General features: G+C 35.0%; 1 protein-coding gene across 3 annotated transcripts; it reads right to left on the reverse strand.

The window, feature by feature from the left end:
* Nucleotides 1-707: 707 nt before the first annotated feature.
* Nucleotides 708-25,970, reverse strand: ESD (esterase D). Of its 3 annotated transcripts, XM_053563631.1 has the most exons (10): nt 25,859-25,929; nt 22,819-22,880; nt 19,892-19,966; nt 15,594-15,682; nt 11,726-11,824; nt 10,119-10,243; nt 9,227-9,346; nt 7,514-7,612; nt 5,601-5,768; nt 708-922 (listed from the first exon to the last, which is right to left on the reverse strand). In XM_053563631.1, exons 2-10 carry the CDS (start codon nt 22,839-22,841, stop codon nt 842-844), a joined length of 879 nt encoding a protein of 292 aa, XP_053419606.1. In that variant the 5' UTR covers nt 22,842-22,880; nt 25,859-25,929; the 3' UTR covers nt 708-841. The 3 variants fall into 3 exon arrangements, with proteins under 3 accessions (XP_053419606.1, XP_053419607.1, XP_053419608.1); XM_053563632.1 differs by lacking the exon at nt 22,819-22,880 and having other exon boundaries at nt 25,859-25,970; XM_053563633.1 differs by lacking the exons at nt 22,819-22,880; nt 25,859-25,929 and adding an exon at nt 24,781-24,952.
* Nucleotides 25,971-27,083: the final 1,113 nt, after the last annotated feature.

The raw sequence follows: 27,083 nt of genomic DNA on the forward strand, positions 1-27,083 counted from the left end.
GCTAAAGCCCAAGAGTTTGAGGTTGCTGGGAGCTATGACACCATGGCACTCTGCCCAGGGTGACATAGTGAGACTCTGTCTCAAAAAAAAAAAAAAAAAAAAAAAGTTTATTAAGTTCTAAAAAGAATACAATTTGTTATGTACAGAGACTGACCTTTAATTGGTAAACTCAACAAATTAAATTTCTGCATGTGACTAAGGGAAAATACGTTTAATACATGAAACTTAAAAGTTTCCTTATCTAGCCATTTCGGATTGAATCTTATTACTGTTATTTAATTCTTGACATCATAAGACACTCAAAAACCAATGATCACAAATGTATCTGGCTCAATAGGTAAGAAGAAAATTTAGAAAGGCTGTCTTCTAATGTCCCACAGCCTTATAATGATGGGGAATACCCTCACCTTTCTGAACCTATCTCTTTATTCTACACTAATAGTTATTAAATATTTATTAGAAATCAAGTACTTGTTAGACACTCATGAAATTGACAATCCATAATTTCAGAGGCTTAAAGTCTGGAAAGGTTTAGAGTTTGGGCTAAATTACATTCAAATCCTTATCATGTATGATTTAAGAATAGGATTACATTCATATTCTGAGACCTGGGATTAATACAAGGATTTCCAAATGACATTAGAAAAGCTATAAAGTACTAAAGATTTCCTATGTGAACAATGGTAAAATAATTTTCTAAATCAGAAGTTTAATATCTTTATTCAGAATGTGATTTAACCACAGAATAAAGTTCTTTTAGCATTATAAAATCCAACGTTTTGCAATCTTTTTGTAGTTGGCAATACTGTTTTTACATCTTTTATAACCCTGAGGGGGTTTTTCATGCATTCAGGTATTTTGCATGATGTCTGACGTGATCAGCAATAAAGGTTGCAATGAAGTAGTAGCTGTGATCATAACCCTAGAAAACAAAATACAGAGATATTAAGATATTTATCTACCATTCATAAACATCAATATTAGAGACATTTAGTATCTCTCAGGTCACTTAATTTGCCTGTAGTCAAAATATCACAATATGAGGAAGGTTAAATCAAGGTCATCATACTTGTACTTTGACATTTTCAATGTGTATTAAAAGAGCAGCAAAAATATGAAGGAAAATTAAACATTCTTCATTGCCTTGTTTCTAAATGCTGCCATTAATAGGTAAAGAGAGGAAGTAACACAAATCATGTTAAGAATTTCACCCCAAAACATACCTTTGAGGAGAAAGGAATTAATTCATTAAACTCTGACATCCCTTAACAATATATCAAATTGGATAAAAAAATCAATAAACTTATTAAAAACTATCATGAAGCAGAAAATGTAACATGCCAAGCAATTGACTTTGAAAGAGATCTCAATCTATCCAATCAATTAAAATCACTAATTCATCCCTAACTACAATTAAAATAAAAGGTGGAATAAAATGAAATAAAGGTCTAAGAAAGATTTTAAGTTCTTAACTAGTGAATGGTCTCTTACAGGAGAAAATGGAAATTTTTCTAAGTACATAAGAAATAAAAATAGATGTAACAAAAATATCACTGGGGCAAGGCAAATCCCCAAGGTTTTGATGAATCAGTAAATGTTCTCAATCTCCTACTTCCAGAGAAGTACAAAATATTTATCTTGGGAACAGCTGTTAATAAAACTTCTCATTTGGAGTCATCAAAGTAACTTATGTCTTTTTCTAAGGCAATCTGTCTTCTATCACAGAAGTGAATATGACAGGAAATGTTGTCAAGATTAAAGCTGAGTCTTGGAATCACTTGGCTTCACATTTCTTAATGATTATAGTAGTCCCAGCCAGTTTGTTAAATCTGGAGCTAAAGGACAGTTCCTTACATGAAGAACGAAGCTTAAAGAAAAGCATTTGCCACTCATGTAATTCTTGAATTGTTAAAAAGTTAAACAGGCCTGTGATTTTTTGGGTCACAAAAACCAGTGAAATGTGCCAAATAGTATCTGACCCGTTAGCACAGATTAGATCTGAAGGAAACAGCCACGGATAAAGAAAAACAAACACCTCAAGACTTGTGTGACAAAAGTCCCAACGTGACTGAGTATGCCATGTTTTTATCCTTAGTTTCAGGTACATGATGAATAGCCACCATTATTATTGCTATTATTATTAGAGAAGTCCCAGGGTAAACCCAAATGATAATTTTTAGGTCTCAGAAATACTCTGCAAGATAACAGTGTATTCATCTAAAATCCAAAGCAAATATCCAAAACTTTCATAATGATATTTAAAGTGAGATCCACCATTATGAGGAAGTAGAAAATGCCTGCCATGAGAGACCAAGGGGGATTTTTAAAAATACCAACATAAAGGTAACAGCATCTATCTGAACTACTGGCATTCTCATGAAGCCATACAACTAGAGTTAAGCGTGTTACCTTTGACAGCTTTCAAGTTTTGTTTATGAATCTTATTAAATAGGGGTGGATTCTTTCATTAAATTCTTTGACAAATGAGTTGGTTTGGGATGCTAACCAGCAGTGGAACTGCCCATATTTAGTGACACTTGAGGGGCCTTACTTTCCTTCTCTACCTCACACCTTAAATGGAAATATCCTTGGTAGCAAAACTCTTGACTCCTGGAGTATAAAAATAAATGAACGCATTCTTTCACTTTTCACTCAACTCTCAAAAAGGAAGCAGTGCTCCAGCAACTAGGATGACATTTATTCCAAAACGCAGTGTGTTCCTACATATTTTCCAGACCCATAGAAAAGCTCAGATATGAATACCCAGGTTATTAGATCTCTTCAGAGTACAAAGAAGATTGTTGAAAGGTATTGGTTTATTTAACAAACACTGAGAGTCTAAGTGTTAGACAACTGCGCTAAGCATGGAGTACAGAGGTAAGTGAGATGCCTGCATTTCTCTAATTCCCTGCCTTACCCTTCTCTGGCAGAGGCCAAAACAGTCTCTGAATCTTGGAACCTCTCCTCTCAGTGAATACTGTTTCTGGAAGCTTTCTCAATTATTAGGTCACTGAATTCTTTTCTCAGTTTTGTACACTCAATAACTAAAGAGAAGACATTCTGGGTCCTTCCTTTTCATACTAGAATCTGATCTTTCTATACTAGCTAACAGAATTCCACTACCTGGTGCTTTTGTCAATTTAGATTCCTTGAAGTCAAAGTAGAAAAAAATATATAAAATAATCACCAAATAAATATCCCCCATACACTAACCTCTCCTTAGAAAAATTTGACAGCTGACAAAGTACACATGTTGAGCAGTTAACACCATTAAAAAGAGGTAAAGGAATGAAGCTGGATAAGCCACACACGATTGTAATAATTTTTTTTCTTCCATCTTAGATTGCTTTTTAATATTTATACTCTCCCTTATTTTCAGCTTATTTTATTTATAGCTCCTATTTTACAAAATAAAATTATATTGTACATATAATTAAACAAAAAAGGAGGTGATGAAACTCTCGGGCTCAAGGTCATCTGGTGATCTGAGATTAATGGAAATTGGTTAGAAAATCTGAGAGTAGACTCTCTGGAGCCCCTACTCAGGCAAGTTCATTCAGTTAGTGATTCAATTACAACAAATCTAAACACAATCTGTTCCGGATAGATTGTGCACCTGCTGGAAGTAAAGTGAATGAAAAATTATACCTGAGCTGCAGATTATGACTGTGGTGATTTTAGTATTTTCTTACTCTGTTTGGAAGAATTAAATGCTTTGTCTTGACATTAAGTATGGTCAACAATGTTTTTTAGTTGCTTGGGATGCAGGCATTTTGAAATAAAGAAATTGACTTATTTTTTCATTCTCAAAGAATACCATCCATGTTCTAACTCTATGCTGTTTTTACAACAAACTCAAGAGATTTTCAGACTTTGCTGGTAGGCAGAAACAACAGAATTTCCTGGCATAGCCTTACAGGAAGTTGATGAAGCATCCGACATGGGCAGTGCCAGTTAAGGTCATTTGGAAAAAAACATGGCTTGGTATGTCACGTATAGCTATAGTTAACATAGTTAAATGCACTACTCTATTTATAATTAAATTGGTATTTAGATTTCTCAAGGCTGGTTGTCGATCTAAAACAATAATTGTGATGGGAAATATTTAAATGATCTAAAAAAATTCTATTACTTAGGGATGGATACTAAGAGAACAAGGTATATATAATGTGTTGGGTTTTGACATATTTTTCCACAGGATATATAACATTCACATGTTCAAAATATCCTTGTAAACAGGAAGATTGCCGAGACCTGCTGCATTAAGTTAGGTAACAGGCTATGCACAATTTCTCCTTTTGCTTTCCCTAATTCCATCTTTTTGCTCCTCCTCACTGCCTGGGAATGGCTAGCCAGATGATAAAGCACAGCATCTGCAGTCAACTGACCCTACTTACTAGCTGTGTGACCTTAGGTAGTAGGTTACTTCTGTGGTCCTGTCTCCTCATCTGTGAAACAGATGGACAGGAAAGAAATGTTTTCTTCTTTGGCGGTGTAAGAATTAAGAATGAGTTAAGGTATGAAAACATTTTGTAAACTGTATGTACCACATTACACATTGATCTAGATCTGAACATTCACCATCATAATTATACTTTAGGTTAACATGCCTAAAACATGAATATGAATTATCCTCAAACATGAATAAAAATGTATTTAAAATAATTATATATAATTCTCAGTTCTCATATTTCACCCTGAACAGAAGGTTTTGTTTTTGTTTTGAAGTTTATGAATAGTTTTGTTTTTTTTTGTTTTCAGTCAGTCTCACTACGTCACCCTCAGTAGTGTGCTGTGGTGTCACAGCCCATAGCAACCTCAGACTCTTGGACTTAAGTGATTCTCAGGCTCCCAGGTAGCTGGGACTATAGGGGCCCACCACAACGCCCGGCTACTTTTTGTTGCAGTTGTCATTGTTGTTTAGCTGGCCTGGGCTGGGTTTGAACCTGCCAGCCTCAGTGTATATGGCTGGTGCTGTAACCACTGTGCTATGGGTGCCGAGCCAATGAATGGTTTTTTTAAAAATAAAAGAATTTTGTTAATTATAACTATAGTAACACAAGTAGAATTAGGTGAGTAGTGGCTAGTCAAAAGTATTTCTGTCACGGAAAATTTGCAAGCTAACTGAAATTCAGTAATTATTCTTAAACAACTTCAACTATCAAGTAGCACAATGAATAGGGTCAGCACATAAATAAATTAATATAAAGTACATGTGTGTGAAAAACATTACTCAGCTTCTGAGGCTAAAATGTATATATAAAATAAAGAATAACCAAGTTTTAAGTTTGTCCCTTTTATATTACTGCAATGAAGGTATATATATAAAAAGAAACCATTGAACTTTTTATTTACTGGTTTGGTGGTAGAGAGAAAATTGTAAATATTTTTCATTGCCAAAATTTTTTACCAAATTTGGTTTTATATATCATTATTTTAATGGAAACACTTTCACTTCAAGTGTCTTAATATATTTAAAATCTATCTTACTAGAAGTAGGATTTTATATTCTAAAAATAAAGTTAAGAAAGTACTATGGAATCTAGCTTTTTTATTTAGACATTAGACATTATTTAGATCAAGCTAATACTAATACTTGCCTCTTGTAATCTAAAAACAACAGGGATTTTCTTTTCTGTGGAGGCAGCTATGAAGTTATCAGGAAGTAACTGTCCATCTGAAAGAAACTGGTCATCTTTTCCTTGATCAATTAGTATGTCCAGCTGAGCACCTTGATAGGACTTCACAAGAAAAGTAGCATCATAAGCCTGTAAAAGGTGAAGAAACACTGAAAAATAATAGTACTCAGAAAGATATTCTTCAGAATATACTATCCCAGAACCAAACTGAAATTCAAAGTTATTTAAAACAGGTGAAATCATAAATATGCTTTCAGATTGGCTTAAAATCCAACTTGCCAGGTTTTTATTTACAAGATGTTCAGAATTCTATTTTCTAATAGTATCCTCTTCCCGACTTTCAAGCAGCCCTAGGCCAGTGGCAAGATTCTGATATCTCAATATGCCCTTTTTTCTTCTACACCTTTAATGGCAGAGTGGGAGGGAATCTATAAAGTCTGACTAGCTCTAAATTCTATGACTTTATAATTCTACATGGTCTTGATTCCAAATGTAAATTAAATAATGAAGACTGTAAAATCTGCTGCCACTTATTAATAGAAAAAATTAAATAACTAGATTACTTTCTAGGTTACCTGTGCCTTTATCTCTCTTAACACTCCCAGTTAGTTGGTCTTTTACCCAACTCTTCTATTAGACCATCTCCCTGTGGACACGAAAGATCTTCCATTGTGACAAAAGATCTCAGAACTTGGCATGGACTCTGCACATGATGAAGATTCAAATAGATGATATACATGCAATGTAATTTCTCAAAGGACCTGGTCCTAATAATTGCCAGCACTCTTTCAATAAAATAAAATCCTAAGCCTAAACAATGAAAAATTAAAGAATTAACCCTTCAATTTGTGAGAATTGTAATAATTATCCTTAAATAAATAGGGGTCCATATAGAAATGACTCTGAACAAAGAACTATAATTTACTTTAAAACAAAGAAAGTATTTTTCCCCATGTAAGTATTTTCTGCTTAGTAAAATGAACATGACGATGAGTTCACTTGCAAAGTATCCCAACTCTTGTTGGAGTTTCCAAATGGCTTAGTTCTGCACAAGAGTAAAATGGTTCTCAGGAGAAATCATCATTTTTATTTTCATTTTGAAGCACCTGTTACAATGTTTGAAAAAGAAATCTTGCTGTGGGAATATTCACATAGTGTACATTTCAGAATATTTTTAAAGACTTTTTTTTTTTTTTTTGTAGAGACAGAGTCTCATTGTACCGCCCTCGGGTAGAGTGCCGTGGCGTCACACGGCTCACAGCAACCTCTAACTCCTGGGCTGAAGCGATTCTCTTGCCTCAGCCTCCCGAGTAGCTGGGACTACAGGTATTTTTAAAGACTTTTAAGTCTGGAATTTACAATTCAAATCTGAGAGATACTGAATTTTGAAACATATACACAAAATAACTAAAAAGTTAGGCCTCTTGGTTCCTCTTATACAATTGAATATACAGTTAAAAAGAGGCAAGCCTAAATTTAGTAAACACAGGTTGAGCATCCCTAATCTGAAAATCTGAAATCATAAATGCCCCCAAATCCAAAATTTTGAGCAATGACATGATACTCAAAGAAATACTCATTGAAACATTTTGGATTTTTGGATTAAAGATACTCAAGCTATAATATGTATTATTTTAAAATTATGTTAATTTAGAAATAAAAATATAAATTAACAATTAACTAACAAATATATAGCTTCAGAATATCTGTCATGATTCAATACAATTAGAAAGCAGGGTTTTTGTTTATATACACTTTTGCTAATTACTCTTAGCTCTATAGTCCTAATTAGATACAATGTCTGTGATGTGTACAGACTTTTAACACACTTGAACACTTAAAAATGAGTATTAAGACAGCCATCCAGGACCTACCTTCCATTTACTTTGATCTGGTCCTAAATATCCACCAAAGGCTTTTTTGCCCCAAGGACAGAGAACTGGGTTGCAAATTGGAGCAAATGCTGATACAGACTTCAGAAACAAAGAAAATTTAAAAACAAGTTATGTTTTGCTAAATTAAATATGAGCAGATATTTGTAACTTGCTTTAAAACTCTGACTTCTCATGAAAACCACTGTTATGCCATGAATTAGTTCAACTTTATAATAAAGCTTATGACAAATAAAATATTTGGTGCTACAGCAGGAAACTGCTATGAGAAATATTTTAATTTCTAGTAGCACACCTGAAATAATGAAGAAGTCCTTTGTAAGCAAAGGAAATGAATGAAACAAATCTTAAGGTCGTAAATAGCCATGTAACTTTCAAGACAGCGGTAATCTTAAAATGACTGTCATTTTAACACTTTCCTTTTCAAGTCTTGAAATATAATTCTCTGCACAGTCTGACACTCTACCTATGCAAACTTGACTCATTTTTTTTTTTTAATTTATTTTTTTACTTTGAGACAGAGTATTACTCTGTCACCTTGGGTAGAGTCCCATGGCATCATAGCTCACAGCAACCTCAAACTCTTGGGCTCAAGCAATTCTCTTGCCTCAGCCTCCACAGTAGCTGGGACTATAGGCGCCTGCCACAACTATGAGATGGTTTTTCTATTTTTGGTAGAACCAGGGTATCAGTCTTGCTCAGGCTGGTCTCCAACTCCTGAGCTCAAGCAATTCACCCACCTCAGCCTCCCCAAGTGCTAGAATTATAGGCATGGGCCACTGTGTCCACCTCAAACTTAACTCATTTAAACAAAAAATATAGGGCCGGGCATTGTGGCTCAACGTCTGTGATCCTAGCACTCTGGGAGAGGAGGCAGGCAGATTGCTTGAGCTCAGAAGTTCAATAACAGCCTGAGTAAGAGTGAGACCCCATCTCTATCATAAAATAAATACATAAATAAATAAAAATATATATATGTGCATGCATATATGTGTGTGTGTGTGTATATATAAAGCCATAAATCTTTAAACAAAGAATGGGAAAGGCTTAGAGTGATATTTTTCAATCAAGCTGCATTTCAATTTTCAATAGGGGCATTTAGAACAGAATTCTATAAATCATGAATATCTTCTTCTACTTCAGAAAATCAAAATTAACTTTATAAAAATATTCCTAGTAAAAATATAAATAATTGATAGATTCTGCCAGAATAATGTTAATCAGGAATAACAACCATTAGAGGGAAAAAAAAGAATGTGTTCAAAATTATCATATATATACAAGTAGCAAAAAGATAAGCTACATTATATAATTCTTTCAGTATGACAACGAGAAACCACCCTGGTGGAAATCCTATGATTCTCATTCTGTAGCACAAATTGTATGGTCAAATTTAATACCTTTCTTTTTTTTTTTTTCCAGTGCAGGATTTTATTTATTTATTTATTTTTTTTGATTTTGGCCGGGGCTGGGTTTGAACCCGCCACCTCTGGCATATGGGACCAGCGCCCTACTCCTTGAGCCACAGGCGCTGCCCTTTAATACCTTTCTTAATCCCCAAAATTCTCAACACTAGAAAAGTTTAGTCCTAATACTAAAAAATACTGTAATTTCAATCTTTGAAGGTTCCTAATATTACATTACTCAAAAGAAGTATTTATCAATAGAAACTTACTAATACAAACTTAAACTTACTTTGTATTTTCCAGGATTTTTCAAAGCACAAATAAGAGCTCCATGGCCTCCCATGGAGTGGCCAAAAATTGACATTCTTTGGGGATCCACTGGAAAATTGGCATTTATGAGTTGGGGAAGCTAGAAAAAATTTAACATCATGACAAAAGATGTCAGGAAAATAAGTTCAGATTTTTTCAAAGTTAAATAAAGTAATTCTATAATTAACACTTCTAAATCACAGTCTTATAATGCTTTTAATTAGTAACGATTAAAATAAAACAAAAGCCTCAGATACGGTTATTAATATATTACCGGAGAATTTATGATGCAGACTTTTTACAGAAGCTTCAAGAAAAGGATGCAGAAGGAACCTGTAAAACGTTCTATACTTTCAACCTAGTAATTTTATGCAAAAACATAAGTATCATAAATGAGGAAAAAGTAAATTATAGCATAAGATAGAATGTTATATATTTACTAAAATTGCAAATATTACTAGAAAATATTTATAACTAAAAAAAGACTAGGATAAAAAGTTTTACAGATTAGATTAATATATCTAATAAAAGTAATGCTTTACCATTTACTTATCCTTGGCTTATCACTATAAAATATATCCAAATGAACCAGCTGCCAGAGAAAAGATTTTCATATACTATTTTCTCTGATATTCTGGGTAGTATACATGAATCTTATATAATTGTTAAATTCTTTAGAATTGCATTTGGTGTTATTTAAATTATATTAAATACGACTATAGTACTAGTAAAATTTGGATTTTTCACTAACTTATAAATATGTGTCGAATAAATTCAACAATTATCATACCCTAGTTTAAAATCCTCAGAACTGTGTCCAAATCAAACTCTTGGTAGTTATCAGTTAATAATTGTAATACAAATTAAATTACCTCCTCTGTTATGTAAGAGTACATTCTATAGTTAGTTTTCCAAGGATCTTCAGTGGCGTCCACGTAAAACCCAGCTCCAGTACCAAAGTCCCAGCTGTCATCTTCTCCTTTAATATTGCAGCCACCTATTAAGGAAAAATCTTGTGGTTTCATCTACTCCACAGGAATCGCCCATGTTTGATAACATATTTTTAGATAAATCTGCAAGTCCATTTGCATTAGAGTTGATCACTAAATATTAAATATTATGAGCTCTTTGCCTTTTGGGGCACATGGTAGGATTACCAATACTTATCGGCCCTCTTGACCTTGTATGGGTCCATGTGACTACCTCTCGCCAATAAGACGAGAGAGGGAACAACTTTCTAAGCTGTAACATTCAGCTGCCAAGGTAAGGCACGCTAGCTTTCTCTGTGGATGAAGTTTACTCTTATGTATGCTGAACATATGCTCTCTTACTTTGTTTTGCCTGTCGAAGGCCTTATATCCTCTTTTTATCTTTCTGAATATAGTGGTATCCTTTCCCTAATAACCCTTCCCCCACTAACACTTCTTTAATTCTTTTAACCTCTGTGGTTTTAGAACAGAAGGGAGACAAACCCTTGTACTCAATTCACTATCTTGAACTGAAAATGTCTATTCTACTGATGTACTTTGGAATCATTCTATCCCTAGTTACTCATCCTCCAGTAGAATTTCCTTTTATTCCTTTTAAATTTATTAGATTTTATATACTTGCATGTAGTTACAAAGCCAACAATTGGGATTTTGAATAGACTTACAGTAACTTGAAATAAATTCTTTTCATAATAGTATTCAGTCTACCCATTTACAAACACAGCATTTTCCCATTATTAAGTTTTCACTTATGATCTTTAAAAACTTTTTGTTTTTCTTTTTTATACTTATTCATTTTTGTAAAGTTTATTCCTAAGTAGTTTACAGTTTTGAAGCTATGTGGAATTAAACTTGTTATTATATTTCTAACTATACAGGTCTTCTCCTGTATACTACAGCCTGTAAAAGGAAATGCTCTGCTTCCCAAGGCCAGCTATTTAACTTCAATAGTTTTAGCCGTCATTTAAATTCCATTTCCTGACACTTTCACAATCATAAAACAAGATGAATTGAGTTCTCTCAAGTATTTTCATTTCTCTAATGCAAACATTGCAATCATTTACATTAAAACTGATACTTGTTTAATGGTAACCCTGATGATTAACAGAAATAAGAAAAAAAGATATAATTACCATGTGACTAGACAGTTCACCTATGAAATAGAAAAAATAATTTCCTATGCACTGTACGTTAGTATTTTGACATCGGTGCCAATATGACATACGAATTGAGTTGCTCAACCTCTGTTTTGCAGTAATTTAACCTGTAAAAACAATAGCAAATCTGTCCCCTCTCATAAGAGCCATGTCATGAGTAAAATTCAGTGAGGAAAATGTATAGCACAGTATTTTGGAGTCATGATGTCACCTGAAAGATTAATAGAGATAACAACAAAACATGAAATGAATTGTATAACGTATTATAGCACTTAAAACTCAGTCTTAAAGATGTGGATTTTTAGAACAGGTCTCTGGACCAAGAACACTTACGAGGGCTGGTGTCTGGAGCAATGATGACAAGGCCGTGTTCAGAGGCAGCTTGATGATAACCAGATTTTGATATAAAATTTTGCTCTGTGCATGTTAAACCTGAAGATCAAAAATACTGTTATCTCACGCTATTCTGTGAATGGCTTATAAGCTTTAATCTTTTTATAATACAGGAAAACAAGTTCTCACTTGGTATTATTTAATGTTTTGCTTTTAGAAATAATTTTGAGTAAGAGACTAAAATTACATTTCTAACAAAATTTATATTAGTATTAATCTAAAAACTGTGTTAAATGATCCCTTAACTATCCTTTTAAAAATTACTACAGTTTCAATTGCTGAAATCCTTTAGCCAGATGTGTTTAGGAATTCAGAATTTTTCAAACTGTAGAATGGCAATGTGGTGCATAATCCCAATATTAAGACTACCCCAGTGAAGTGTTCTCAAACATGCTAATTAAATATGGTACTACTGCCTTGAAACGTAAGGCCATCATAATATAAATTAAAATTTTTTATATACAGGTAACTCTCAGCAACAAATTCAGCTTAATTATCTTTGCATTCCTCACCGAACTAAAGAGTGTAATGGTGACCATACAACTTCCTTACACTGAGTGTTAGCCCCCGTTTTTAGAACTGTTATCTGTTGTTCCTCCTAGCTCTATGCTTTTCAGTCAGGTGACAGAAGAGATGACTTAATTATCTTATAGGTACCAAATACTACAAGTATAATGTAAGAATGGCCAAGAATGAATCAGCAAAAGATGCTTGAGTTAAAACACCATTTAACCCCCAAAAAAAAACAAACCAAAAAAAAAAAAACCACCATTTAACCCTACAGCCTTTTAATAATGGCCAATGTTGCATATCTCATTAATTAGCATGATGCAATATTAACTACAAAATACTTTATAGTTTCTAATTATCCCATAACAGCCAGCACAGACTTATGACATAGTTGTCCACAAAAATCTGTTAAATTAATAAATAATTATAAGAAACAAAGTTGCAAGTATCATTGGATAAAGTGTTATAGGGGTTTATGGTTAAACTCTGTTAGGAAACACAGACTTTCACAAGTGATGGCAGAAGAACAAAGTCATTGTTTATCTACCACGTACTTTTCCAGGAAGTTTTCCAGAGATACTGCAGCAACACTGTGATGGAGCAGTACCCTAAATACTGATAAAAAATTAGCAATTTTGCTGACCTTAAGGTACAAAGGCAGGGTAACAGTGTAGAAAGCATGGGTTTTGGATTTCAGACAGCATCTGGTTCTAAGCGTCACTTGTCCACTTATTAATTACCCAACTTGAACATTCTAAGCCTCACTTTTTTTATTCAAAACATGTAGATTATATTGCCTATTTTCTACCCCATTAGTAAGATTTAATGTGATAACATGAAAGAATCTTGAACTGTGTTTGGGACATAGTGTCTTGCACTTGAGAAATTTAAATTTGTTAGCTACCAGAGAAAAATTTTTTAATTTTTTTTTCTAGTTAGAATATAAATTCCTTGATTATAGTAGTAAGGAGTGAACTGTACATTCACAGAAATGAAGGTAATTTTACTAGATGGGTTACTCTCAAGATTATGTGGTTACTAATTAAAATCTACTTGATCAACTATACTTATTTCATATGAAGAGCTAGAATTTGGGAGTATAATTCACATGCCATACAAGCCACCCATTTAACGTCTACAATTCTATACCATTAGTATATTCACAGTTATGGAACCACGACCACTATTGTAATTTTAGAATATTTTCATCACTCCAAAAAGATATCCCATACCCACTAGCAGTCAGTTCCCATTTATCTCGATCCCTTTCCCTTAGCCCTAGGCAACCACCAGTCTACATTCTGTCTTATGGATGTGTCTATTCTGGGCATTCCTATAAATGGAATTTAACGACATGTGCTCTTTTTTGAATGGCTTCTTTCACTTAGCATGTTTTCAAAGTTCACCGCATTATATTACTGAATGTATGAAAACTTCATTACTTTTTAATGTTGAGTAAATTCCACTTAGTGGATATTATGCTTTTTATTTATCATTTTGTCAACTGATGAACATTTGATGTTTCCACTTTTTGGCTTTTAAAATGTGCTATGAACAGTAATGTATAAGTTTCTGTGTGGACAAATGTTTTCAATTTGCTTGGATACACAGCTAACGAAGGGCTGTTTTGATGGTCACCTTGACTTGGGAAAGATATGAAGTACTGTACACAGACTTTTAGGATGTGAGCTTGGACATTTTGATTTCAGCTACTTTATTAGTTTCAGTAATATTTAAAAACTGATTTACTCTTTCAGTCATTGTTTTCCTTCAACTTACTGGGAAGCAAACTTTCTAAAATTCTTTTGTCATCATTTCTCAAGTACACTGATCAGGCAACCTTACCTTTTTTCAGAAAATCAAGGCTTAATTTCCAAGGTCTATCTGTTCTTCAGCATCTTGCTAAGGAAAACTGTCCTGTCATTTGATGTAAACAAATAAAAATTCTGTATTTTATACTCATAACGCTCTAATGATAGTCTTGATAGACTTAAACTTTGGTTAGGTGTTTTGGGCCTTATTATCATAATACCAATAGCACAGTATTTTGGTACTTCTGATTTGGGTTAATATTCTTTAACACATTGCCAAATGAGAAAAAAAATTGTTTTCCTTGGGGGCCACAGTTTTATTAGATATCAAGATAGGTGAAGATTCCTGAGTTACATATGTTTCATGAAGCCTGGGCCCAAACTCACACAGCATTTAATGTGTTAACTAAGAGATATGACTTTAGTAGCTTTCACTAGAAACAAATGTAAAAGAATTTTTTCAACCTCATACTGTTATGTGACCTTGGGAAATATTTAGCTTCTCTGGCCTAAGTCTTCTTTTCACAAATTACATGACTTCCAGTATCATCTTTAACTACAGAATGTTACATTTTCTTTTTTTTTTGGCCAGGGCTGGGTTTGAACCCGCCACCTCTGGCATATGGGACCGGTGCCCTACCCCTTTGAGCCACAGATGCCACCGAATGTTACATTTTCTAAAACAAGTATCTGATTTTGTTGCTGTTGTTTTTGGAAATATCTAATGTTCTTCTAGCAAAATTGGTGTTCTTCATTCAATCACAAAAATGCTATGTTGAGATAAAAATGAGATAAGCAAGAGATGTAAAGGACATCAGAAAACAAGAAGAGAGGCATAAAACCTATCTGTTGGGTAAATGAATACTATTCAAGCGACGATACACTAAAAGCCCCAACTTAAACATCATAAAAGATATCCATGTAACGAAAACATTTTTATTCCCTTAATATATTAGAAAAAAAATCAGATAAGCACTTAATTTTAAAAATGAAATACTTACACTTATTTTCAAAGATTGATATTTGGGGCTTATCCTTCATGAAACATATGTAAATAACTAATTTTAAGGAAATAAAATTAAAATAGTATTTCAGGATGACTGTTTTTCTATAACTTTCCTGACTGCTGCCAGAGCAGCTCTATGGAGTCCAGTTAAAATATTTTATGGAAGAATATTGTTCTAATTGACTGAAAAAGGTCCTATAAACTCCAGAAATGCTTGGGTAGGTTCAGATGAAGTAAATAAATTTTCTAAGCCTTTTGCTATTGAGGTCAGAATTATATATTCTCTGCAAAATGATGTAGTTTGACTGAATAAGAAATGAAATAAATGTAATTCAGCAGGTCTGAAATTATTCTCAGGATAAATTAACAAAGTAGACTATGGGCAGGCCCCTAAAGTTTTTATAAATGGCTCTGAAAGCACCATCAAGTCAAAATAAGAGTGTAAGAAAAGCCAATTAAAGCTCAAGTACATAATTCTTACCAGACAGCCAATACAGTGCAGGGCACTTTCCAGTTTCTGCCTTTGGTGGTAAGTAGACAGCAAATTTCATTTTGCAGTTCAGTTCAACACTGTAATTTTAACAACAAAATATGAATGCGTCTTATTGATAAAAACAGAAACAAAATAAGCACTATGTAAAAAGATAGTGAAGGTCCAAAATAAGTGATTCCACTCAACATTTAAGGAATACACTTTGCCCCTTAAAGAAAATTATAAGGCCAGTTCAGCATGCTGATCTATCACCCAACCTATGCTTTGTAGGGCACTATCATTTTGGGCAGAATAAATTTTAAAAATAAATGCAATCCCTAATGTGGCACTAGTATTATTAAAAGAAAAGCTGTTTCTGTTTTTTAAAGAGGTATATAAAATAACAAATCACCTTTTATAAAAAAAAATGAATTCTAAACATCTTAAATTATACATTTGTTCATGGGCACTGAAATGTACATCTTTTTAATCACTGATATTTTATCATAATCACTATTAATACAACTAATTTTGATAAAAACCACAGGTATTTTTCTCTGTAAGCAATAATTCATGCAACAATAATCTCTCATGGGCTAAAGAATCATATAGCTATACGTAAACTCTTACCACTTCAGAATGAACAGCTTCTTCTTCGTTAAAATTATGTATGTATGTATAAAGTGAACAGTAACTGCAAAGAATTACTTCTACAAACTTTATCATGAAAAACTAGTATTCCCCTGCCCCTCAGTCTTCCTATTTCCCACATTCCAGATAGTTACTTTACCTCTTTTACTTGATTCTTCTGGTCTTTACTTACCTATCTAATTCTTTATTTTCTACAATTTACATGACAGTGAATGATTTTTCCGATTAGTTATTATCTATTGACTTACCATTACAGAAAAATTTTAGTTAACTTTCACCTGTCTTTGCTCACTGCATCCTCTACATCTCTCTGCTATCTTCGCATACACGACTTTGGTTAATCCATACTAAGAAGTTATAAGAGCTATTCCGAGATGAGCCATGTGGTATTCTAAAATACTTCCCTTTTTCTTTCAATTTTTTTTTCTCATTGAGTTAGCAACTTTTTTTGTTACTTGGCTATATTTACTCTTTTTAGGTACAGACTCCCACAAATGCCTCAGTAATACTAATAGAACCATTCTGTATGTTTCCTTCCTTTCTCTGCACATGTTGGTTTTATTTTTCCATGTTATTTTAAACATCTCTTTTTTTGTTGGTGATTGGAAGTCATCAGAAGTTTCTGACATCTGTTTTTTAGGTCTTCAACTGCTGTTAGGAGAGTTGAGGTATTTTCTTTCACTATATACTGTATCAAATCCATGTCCAATGCAGGGATATTTTCCTCTATCCAATATCCAGTGCATGAACATTTGTTATCAGTTGGTAAAACTAAGTGAGCTTAGTATTATTGCAAAATGGCTGGTGCCCTGAGTTTTCTTGTATATTTAAAAATTTGTTAAGAGGGTAAATCTCATGTTGTGTTCTTATCACGACATTTTTTAAAGAAGACCTTTCTCAAGTGGCTGTGGAGTAGAAGAGGTCTGAAACATGTTCAAACAACAGTATTAACACTTCTATAAATAAGTAAAAATAGCATTATTAAGTGGTGCTCTGAAACCTGTCCCTATCATGTCATTAAGATGCTACTCAATTACCAAAAGGAAACATGTCTAATCTCATGCATACAGATTTGCTAAGGCCGCTCTGTATTTATCAACTGCTACCGAGTTTCATAAATGTTTTTGCCAATATAGCCATTTCTATTAATTTCATCTACTTAACACATTTTTCCTCAGGACCATGGTGTTTTATTATGTGGCTCCCAAGGCAGAGAGATGTGTAAGTTATATATGCTTTATGAGGCTCTGGGCTCAAAACTATCTTGAGTTAAAGACAATTTTCATGGCAGTTTATGTGATAAAAAAGTGTTCTTCTTCAGACAAGTACTATCTAATGGAACTTTCTACAGTGACAAAACAAGGTCAGATATGACGTGACTACTGAGCCCTTGAAATGTGGCTAGTTGGGACTGAATTTTTAAAATATAATTAATTTAACTTAAATAGCTAGTAGTAACTAGCTACTAGCTATGGGCTACTGTATCTCCACCTTTCTGATTTGCCACTTTCCACACTGCTTTCTAGCTGCAGCCTCAGCACTGCCACACTCATCTGGGAATTTTTCTCTTCTGATCCTGTGTCTTAGATCTCATGGCCTCAGCCATTTTGTGTTAGTCCCTCATTTTGGTGAAGCGTACCTTTCAGCTGCTTCCACAAAAGGGGCTGCCAGGGAAGTATGCTTTTGAGACTTTACCTATATGAAAGTATCTTCATATACTCTCATGCTTAGCTGACGCTTTGACAGTCACTGGCTGCTCTGCCCTCTGGAGTCTACGACTGCTCTTGAGCTGTCTCACGGCTTTAACACCCTTAATCCATTTCCTTTCTGTTAAGTTTGAGAATTTTCTTTTTGTTCTCAATGCTCTGATACTTCACACAGCATTGTCGGTAGAGGTCAATTATCAACCATCATGCAGGACTTTTCTAATCTGTCAACTTAAATACTTGAGTTCCAGGAATTCTTGAATTATTTCTTTATTCTTATATATTCATACCTATATTTGTTTTTTAATGTTGGACTTCTTGGATTGGTCCTCTGACTTTTTCATCTCTTTTTTTTAACATTATTTTATTTCTTCAGTTTTTGGTCAGGGCTGGATTTGAACCCGCCACCCTCCAGTATATGGGGCTGGCACCCTACTTCTTTGAGCCACAGGCGCCGCCCTTTCTCATCTCTTCTCTCAACTTTCCTCTTATTCTATTTTCTGGAAAGTTCAATTTTATCAACTAACCTTTCTAGTGAGTTTTGTAATTTCTCCTATCAAATTTTCAGTTTCTGGGTTCCTTTTATAAATTTTTTTTGTTTTTTTTTTTTTAATCATGACACAGAGTCTTGTTATGTTCCCAAGGCTTGACTCAAAACTCCTGGGCTCAAGTGATCCTCCTGCTTCCGCCACCCCAGTAGCTAGGACTATAGGCATGTGTCCCTGGCTGCTTATTTGTTCTTGAATATTTTTATTAGTGTTCTCTAACACTGGAGGTCAATCATTAACAACACCACTTGAAGTCTGTCTCCCTGCACAGTTCATTTCTTCTTGTTTTTATGTCTAAGTGTCTTTCAAATTGGCTTTATATAAATGTATAGTGATTTTTAGTGGTCTACCCCTATTTAAGAGTTAAACACTACAAATCTGATTGAAACCATTATGCCTACTGGTGGGGTTGTCAACCTTTGCTTCACTGCAGAGAAGTGTGGCTGGATCATTTTGTTGACAAATCTCAGTATACTGAGATCTCTTCTTTTGAGCTAGTCAAATTCCCAGCAAGAAAATTCTTCTAAAGAGTATATGCTTAACTCCCCAAACTTTGGAAGCAGTAAAAGAAATTAGCATAGAAACTTTCTCCATCTATTTGTAGTATCACACCTCCCACCAACTATGCCTAGTATTCCTTAGTACTGACTTTTCTGTTTACCTTCTCTAGAGAACACATCTCCAATTTTGTTGTCAGAGGTGGGGAGAAGCAGTGTCCCAGCTGCACAGGGAGCTGGGACATCTGAGATATATTTGTTTTTTAAAACCTATTTTCAACTAATCTTCCATTTTCTGAACTCTTACTTCCAGGTATACATGGTGCTTCCAATTCCTATGGCTTTATATAAATTATGTCATTTCTTAGCTTTCTCTTACTGATGTTTAGAATTTAGCTTTCCAGGTTTTACTAAGTCAGGTACTACCTGTCCATCTGTATTCATGCTTCTAAAATACTGTTTTTAACTCCTGTCCTCCATTTTTTTATTCCTTTGTGTGTGTTGGGGGGAGAGGGTTGTGTTTAATTCCTTTACTTAATGCAACATTACTCAGATTTTGGAAGGTATGTGTTTAATTTGCCAACTTTATCAGCAAGTCCAGGTGTCTCTTCTTTCTACATTAAAAGATCCCCAAAGAAGATGTCCCTACATTTTTACTGGCAATACAGGTATTTTCAATTTCAGGGCACTATCAAATCAAAGCTTAAAGACATTTCTCTGTTTAGCTCTTCTTTACCTCACACAGTCATCAAGACCACAGCCAACTAAGTCTCATATTGTCAAAGTGATAACCACAGACAGTAAACAGGTTAAGAAGTGAATGGAGGTACCATAATATCTAGACAACAATTTGTTTAAAAACAGAACAAAATGAGAGACATCTAAAATTTTATCTTAGTAGTTACCTGTCATGTTCAAAAACTTTCTGCAATCCCCCAAAGCACTTATTGCTGGAAATCTGTTTCAACGCCATTCTTCTCCTATTAGTAAAGATTAATCTCATTAAATTCTAGAAAAAACTTGAAACAAAACTTACGTTGCCAGATAAATTACCTTTACATACTGTTTTCTACCCAGAATTTTTTTCCACATGCCATTTTTCTCTGGCAAATAATATTAAGAACTGTTTAAATTTCATACACACATTTACACTTTTTACTTACTATACGACACCTTAGCACTTGGGTATATCATTAACTAATTTATTAACAAGCTTTTTGTTGTTGACTGACCCAAATTCTTTTTAAGGGAGGCAGATTTGTTATTATGGATGAGAATAAACCAAAAAAAAAAAAAAAAAAAAAAAGACAGAAAGAAAGAAAAAGAAAAAAAAGGCAGAAAATAAATACTACCAATAGGTTACTTTAAAAGATTAGATATTGTTAACAGTTTACGTATTACCTATAGCAAGTCAAGGGAGGCGGTTACATGTCTGATTATGGGTGACTTTAAAATGAAAGAAAAAAGATGTGATAATAAGGATTTTAATAATAACAATATAACATTATTGAACAGTAATATTGTGATAGACATTACTTATGCTACAGGAGTTTTTGAAAGAAAGTGATACACAAACTTTTAAATCAACTTCTCTATATAATAAAGCAACAAGACAAGCCTGTTAACAATGTTTTCTCTAAAATCTTTTAAATTTTCATATAAAAATAATTTTTAACCTACACATAAAATACCACATTACTTTTTAATAATGAATGAAAGAAAAAGAAATAGTAAACCATCTTTATCATAAGTGCCTGCTGAGCAAAGAACCACACTGATTCTGATGTGTTCTTATAAAGGAAGAATCCCCTTTCTAAATCCCTAAAAGATACAAAATAAAGACAGAAAATATAACGCAGTCCTACATACTAAATAAAAAGTTTTTAAAAGGAATAGATATAACCCCTCTGCTGGTCTTCTCAGTGAAATGCACTAATATATGCTGATAAATTTGCAGTCATTGGGTTACTTTTACAAAGATATGTAACAATAATCTTAAAAAGTTCATTTTGAAAATGTCTTTGTAAAATTCTATGAGAAATCAGCTTCAATCCCATCTTTAAAGTATTCTCTTCAATAAACCCAAATACTTAATTTTATATTTGAGAATTGGGATTTGAACCCAGAAATTCTGATATCAGAGCCCCTACTCTGAGCTGCTATGCTGTACTAACACTTTGGAGAGCCTTTAAATACTCTTTCTAAAGACATCCTAAGATTCACAGAATCTTTAGGATTAGGATTTTACAATTATACACAGAGAATTTATTCTGTTAATAGTTTTGTTTTTAATCTAGAAAAGACTATTCTTTGTTCTATTTATTTTTGAGACAGAGTCCCACCCTATGCCCTGAGCAGAGTGCAATGGCATCACAGCTCACTGCAACCTCAGACTCGGGCTGTGAGCATCCAGCTATTCTTAAACAACAAACTCCTACAAGATGTTACCAGTTACTGAATATTAACTTCAACTATTCTTGTTTGTGATCATATCTTAACAATGAACTTACAGAGATAGTGTACAATTTTAATACACATACATATGAGACTGAAATAAAATTTATTTGCTCAATTATTCTACAAAGAAGTCCAAGTTCCTAGCAGGAACTATGTCTGCTTTCCCCAAATATGGTATACTGAGTATATACCTGGTAGCTAATAATTATGTCTTGAATTGATGAATACTTTTTTTAAACCTTTTTGCATACATATTAGTAATGTGAAACATCCTTCATTTCTGATTCTATATTTTGTTATTTACCTATTCATCTATTTTATTTTTATTTTATTTTATTTTTTTTTTTGTGGTTTTTGGCCGGGGCTAGGTTTGAACCCGCCACCTCCAGCATATGGGACTGGCGCCCTACTCCTTGAGCCACAGGCACTGCCCCTATTCATCTATTTTAATAAATCATAAGTTACCAATTTTCTCTGCTCTTTGAATGCTCTTTACATTCCCAAAAAACTCAAAAGCTTATTTTCAAAAAATTTAACCATCTGTTTTAGAAACTATGTTCAACTATAAACAAAATGTCAAGCTTAACAAAAAATATGACATAAGCTAAGAACTAGATATACTGTGATATCTGATTATGATACACTAAGTAGTTACATTTCCCAATAAAAATTTTCTGTGTGAAAAGTTAACAAATGTAATAAACCAGGTTTTTAGATTTTTTCATTCAACTTTCAACAACAGATAAATAAAACTTGTCCAATTGCTACCTGCTTTTTCAGCTGTACCAAAGCAAAGGGCAGATGATCCGGACAGTCCAAAAGGTTTACAAATGGGATACACTTTCCACAGCAAAGGTTATACAGAGGTTACATACACGCACATTCTCAATACAGACATTTTCTTCTTTTGAGGTAGGTGATTATCTACCCTGGTGGAATACCACATTACCACTTCACCCTGTCCTTAATCTAATTTTTATAATGCCTATTTTGCCATCAGACCTGGTACTTAGTCTAAAATCTTTGCTAGAGTAAAAATATTATGAAGAAAGTTTTGCTTTCTTTTTTTAAGTAAATAAAAAATGGTTACCAAGTGTAATTTGGAAGTATGAGAGGTAGTCAATTAATTAGAATAAATAAAGCAGGAGTTAGAGACTGGAAAAGTAGATGATGATAAATCTATCTGGCCAAGACTTTTAACAAACTTATAATGTGGGGAGGACACAGGGGGGAAAGAGATGAAGACTGAAGGACTACTGGTTTGACTAATTAGAAAGGACATGCTGAGAAAATCGGGCTTATGAATGAGGCTGAAGTAAACGATATGTTCGTCTTTAGTAAAAAAAAAAAAAAAAATGGATATAAGGAAACTTACATAGTACTATAAACATGTATCATGTGTCATTTGATAGATGTTTTGTTTAGGTCCTAGAAGTTCTGAAACAGATATGGGGGAAGAAATGAAGTGATAGAGTATTATACAAATAGAATACCAAAAAAACAAAACAATACCCACCCCCAAACGAAACAAAAAAACCAATGTCATAGTGCCATTGGGAGTTACATAATTTTCTACAAAGTCAGTAAACACCAATGTTCTTTGGAGAAGCAAGGTTCTCTCAGTGCATCACGCATGCCCAGCCAATCAGGTGGAAGCATTACATAAAGTCAGTCATCTGTACTCACAAAGCATCTGTTCCCCCAAAGGCCAAATCTTACTGTTCTTCTCTTTACTTATTGAAGCCAAATGTCACCCACTTCCAGAAATTTGAGTTCTTTGTATCTTTACCCATTTTCTTCCTTCTTCACACAAGTCTCACAAGTTTTCTTTGTATCTCTTCCGGTTTTTGTTCCCCTTCTCTCAGACTCCTTAGAATTTAATCTATTTCTTCTTTTCAGTGTGTCCAACTCCACTGGTTCTTACAACCTGACTGTTCTCCCCCAAAATCTAGAGTGCAGTGCAGGTTAGCACTGGTGACCACCACTTTATGTTCCAATGCTCTCTAGTGCAAACTCAGAATCAGTCTTTCCACCCAGTCACCTACCATCTCCCTTTCCTTTTCTCTTCACACATTCTCTCCCTTAAATTTCATTCCTACATTTCAGCTACATTTTCTGGGTGACAGAATTTGAATCTGCATTTCTACAGCCAATCTTTCTCAAGTATTAGAGCCCAAATTAAAGTTCCTTGCTGCATCCCTCTACACAGATATTAAGATTAAACACATCTAAAATTGACCTTCTCTCACCTTCAGGCCATGTTTTTCCTTTGCTTCCCTTCTCCAGACCCATGCTGTCTTGCTTAATCAACATTTGAGATATATCAAAGTTACCTTTTGTTTGAATTCCCACTGTCGTCATCATCCTAATTATATAAATAAGAAATTTATAGCCTCTTACATTTTCTTTCTAATATGTCCCACTACAATCAGTCCTGTATAGTAGCTTAGGGTTTCAATCCACTTAATTTACTGCTGAATGGATCCCTATAAAGAGTTCATCTTCAGACCTAACATGGCCAACGAGAAATTGTTAGTCATTTTTATTTTTTAAAAATTGTGGTGAAAACACAATATTTTGTATCTTAACCATTTATAAGTATATATTTCAGTAGTGTTAAGTATATTCTGTTAATCGTTTTTAAAAACAGTTAGTTAATCCATATTAATTAGATGAACAATGCTTGACCACCTGGCTCTTGTAGGTGTAGAGACCTAATCTTCCTGGCTGTTAGGCCAGTAGACAAGAACTAGCAAGTTACCTAAATGGAAAACAATGTGGTTAACACACTGACTGCCACACTAGAAAAAATAACTTTTTCCCTTGGAGCCAGTGTTTTATTAGATTAAGATAAGTCAAGATGACCTGTGAGCTATATATGCTTCATGAAGGCCCAGGCTCAAAACTAGTGTAAGTTATACACAACTCACATGGCAGTTACTGTGTTACTTTTCTTTTTTGCATTTTTGGCCAGGGCTGAGCTTGAACCCGCCACCCCCAGTATATGGGGCTGGCGCTCTACTCCTTGAGCCACAGGCTCTGCCCTTACTGTGTTACTCTTAAAATTGAAAATACAATGGGTCCTCAACAAAAAGATAAGGATGAATAAAACTCCATATATGCCTTGGTCACATTTTACCTGTTGTACTAAGCATGGTCTCTTTTCCTTTGTAACAAATCACATGGCTTGTGCACATACAAATTTCTCATCCAGATTAGAAATATCATTTATGAACTCCAAACATCTTCATTTGGCTATAAAAATTACCTATTATCTAGTCCCACCCTATTTCTCTGGTCTTACTTCCCATTACTTAATTTGGTCAAACGCAATTACCTATAATTCTAGGATGGCTTGGATGTTTCCATCGGGTGAGTTTATTCAATGCCAAGGTATAGTTGTTTTGGAGCAGGATCTGGAGCCAGACCTTCCAGGTTCAAATTCTGGCTTCACCACTTATGACTGTATGACTTTGGGTAAGCTATTTAATCTATGTGTCATTTCCTTTCTGCAAAATTAGGGATATTAGACTATCAATTTGATAGAGTTGCTCCAGGAACTAAATTGAGTTAATTCACTAGTGCTTGGGAATATGCTTGCTATGACATGCATACACATGTGAGCTATTAATCTCCCCTGCAACCTGGTACTCGCTCCTTCAAGGTCTCTAAAAAGAAGAAGGAAAAAAAAAAAAAAAAAAAACTAGGCGGGCGGACGCCCTAACTGTAGTCCCAGATACTTGGGAGACTGGGGCAAGAGGATCACTTGAGCCCCAGAGTTTGAGGTTGCTGTGAACAGCACTCTACCTAGAGCAAGGAGTGAGACTCAAAAACAAAACAAAACAAAATGCCAGAGCCTGGACAGCCCCACGGGAAATGACCTCCGTCCCTAGGGCGCTCTGAGAGAGCATTTTATAGCCCCAACAGATTTCACCGGACTTGGACCACGCGGGTTCCCCTCGGCACTCCCTGTGCACGCTCCCGACCCGTGCCCGGGATCAGGTGCCTTGGTCGCTCGCTACAAATGCACTGTGGCCCGTTTTCTCAATAAAATGGTACATGTCTACCTTGCACCGTCTGTGAAGTCTCTGTAAAATGGAAAGTTGCACGAATGTAACGGACAGTAGATAAACGGAGTTCCCTTGGGACGCAGCACACCCGCGCGCCCCGAGTTACACACTGTTGTAAGCTCGGCGAGGGAAAAGGGATTGGGGAAGACGCGCGCCTTGGGACAAGGTCCTGGGCCTCCTGCAACGTCTGGGTGGCGCTCTGGGCCTGGGCCGCCGTCTCCGCGCTCTTGCTTGCGGACATCTGCCCGACAGGCCTGGAGTCCGCCCGGACCATGCCCCACGAGCCGCTGCCGCAGACTCAGGCAAGCCAAGGGTATCCTGGCCCGAACCTAAGCTAACGCTTACCTCCGCAGCCGTAGCAGCGTAGCCGGAAAACGCAGTCGGAAGTGAAAGGCGGAGCCTCAATATGGCTGCTTGGCTTTCGCTGACGCCCCGCCCATCCCAGAACTCGCCCACTCTGGGTACTAATCCGGAGCTGACGGCCCCGCCCCCTCGCTCGCGGGCCTGGGAGGGGGCGGCTCCTCCTGCCCTGGCTCTGCGGTTGCGTTGCGTCAGGTCCACCGCCAAGGGCGTTTGAAGATGGAGCTGGTTCCCAAAGTCTGGAATCCTCCTGCCGCGAGCGCCCAGACTCTTCCCAGACAAGGAAGAAGCCTTGGCATTAGTAGACCTGAGGTCTGGCTTCGCTTAACTCGTGGTTTTCATTAACTCTACAGTTACTTAGATTTTAAGTCTTCCCTCTCTTGCTCAAACATTTACACTTCGCCTACTTTGTAATTGGAATTTAACAAGAGTCGTTTGGAATCTCCAGTGGTCGACATGTGCTGGGAGCTCCATCAACGTCCTGTTTTCTCCTTTCTTCCCTCAATAAAGGCAAGAGTTGCTGTTTGATAACTTATGGCAAATGTTCCCTTAACCTTTGTTTCTCTGATTTAACCAAACTGATTGTGAGTGTACTTTGCTTAAGGAGAAAATTCAATTTGATTACAAAAGTGCTAATTTTTTTTCACACAGACGGACAGGTGTGCAACCTTTTGTTTGTACAAAGCCCATAGGTCAGAAGGACCCTACCAGGCTGCACATTTTGAATTTGCACTGGGCTCTGCAAATTGTGTAGCTGGTCTTGTTGAAAGACCCGTAGGGAATGATTTCTATGGGACCTGAGCTAGATAAGGATGAGTTGCCACACACATTCTATTGCCAGAAACTTGTGTCTCTCTGACCTAATTTGCCATAATGACTTTTGGACTGAATTAACCTGTGGACTGAAACTATGGATCTGTGGATCCGTTGGGAATCAGACCAAAAATAATGGTAATCAAAATAATGTTTTCATTTTCTTTTTTTTTTTTTTTTTCGGAACAGATTTTTTTTTTTTTTATTGTTGGGGATTCATTGAGGGTACAATAAGCCAGGTTACACTGATTGCAATTGTTAGGTAAAGTCCCTCTTGCAATCATGTCTTGCCTCCATAAAGTGTGACACACACCAAGGCCCCACCCACCTCCCTCCTTCCCTCTTTCTGTTTCCCCCCCTATAACCATAATTGTCATTAATTGTCCTCATATCAAAA

This window comes from Nycticebus coucang, chromosome 15 (genome assembly GCF_027406575.1).
Source record: "Nycticebus coucang isolate mNycCou1 chromosome 15, mNycCou1.pri, whole genome shotgun sequence".
Lineage (NCBI taxonomy): Eukaryota > Metazoa > Chordata > Mammalia > Primates > Lorisidae > Nycticebus > Nycticebus coucang.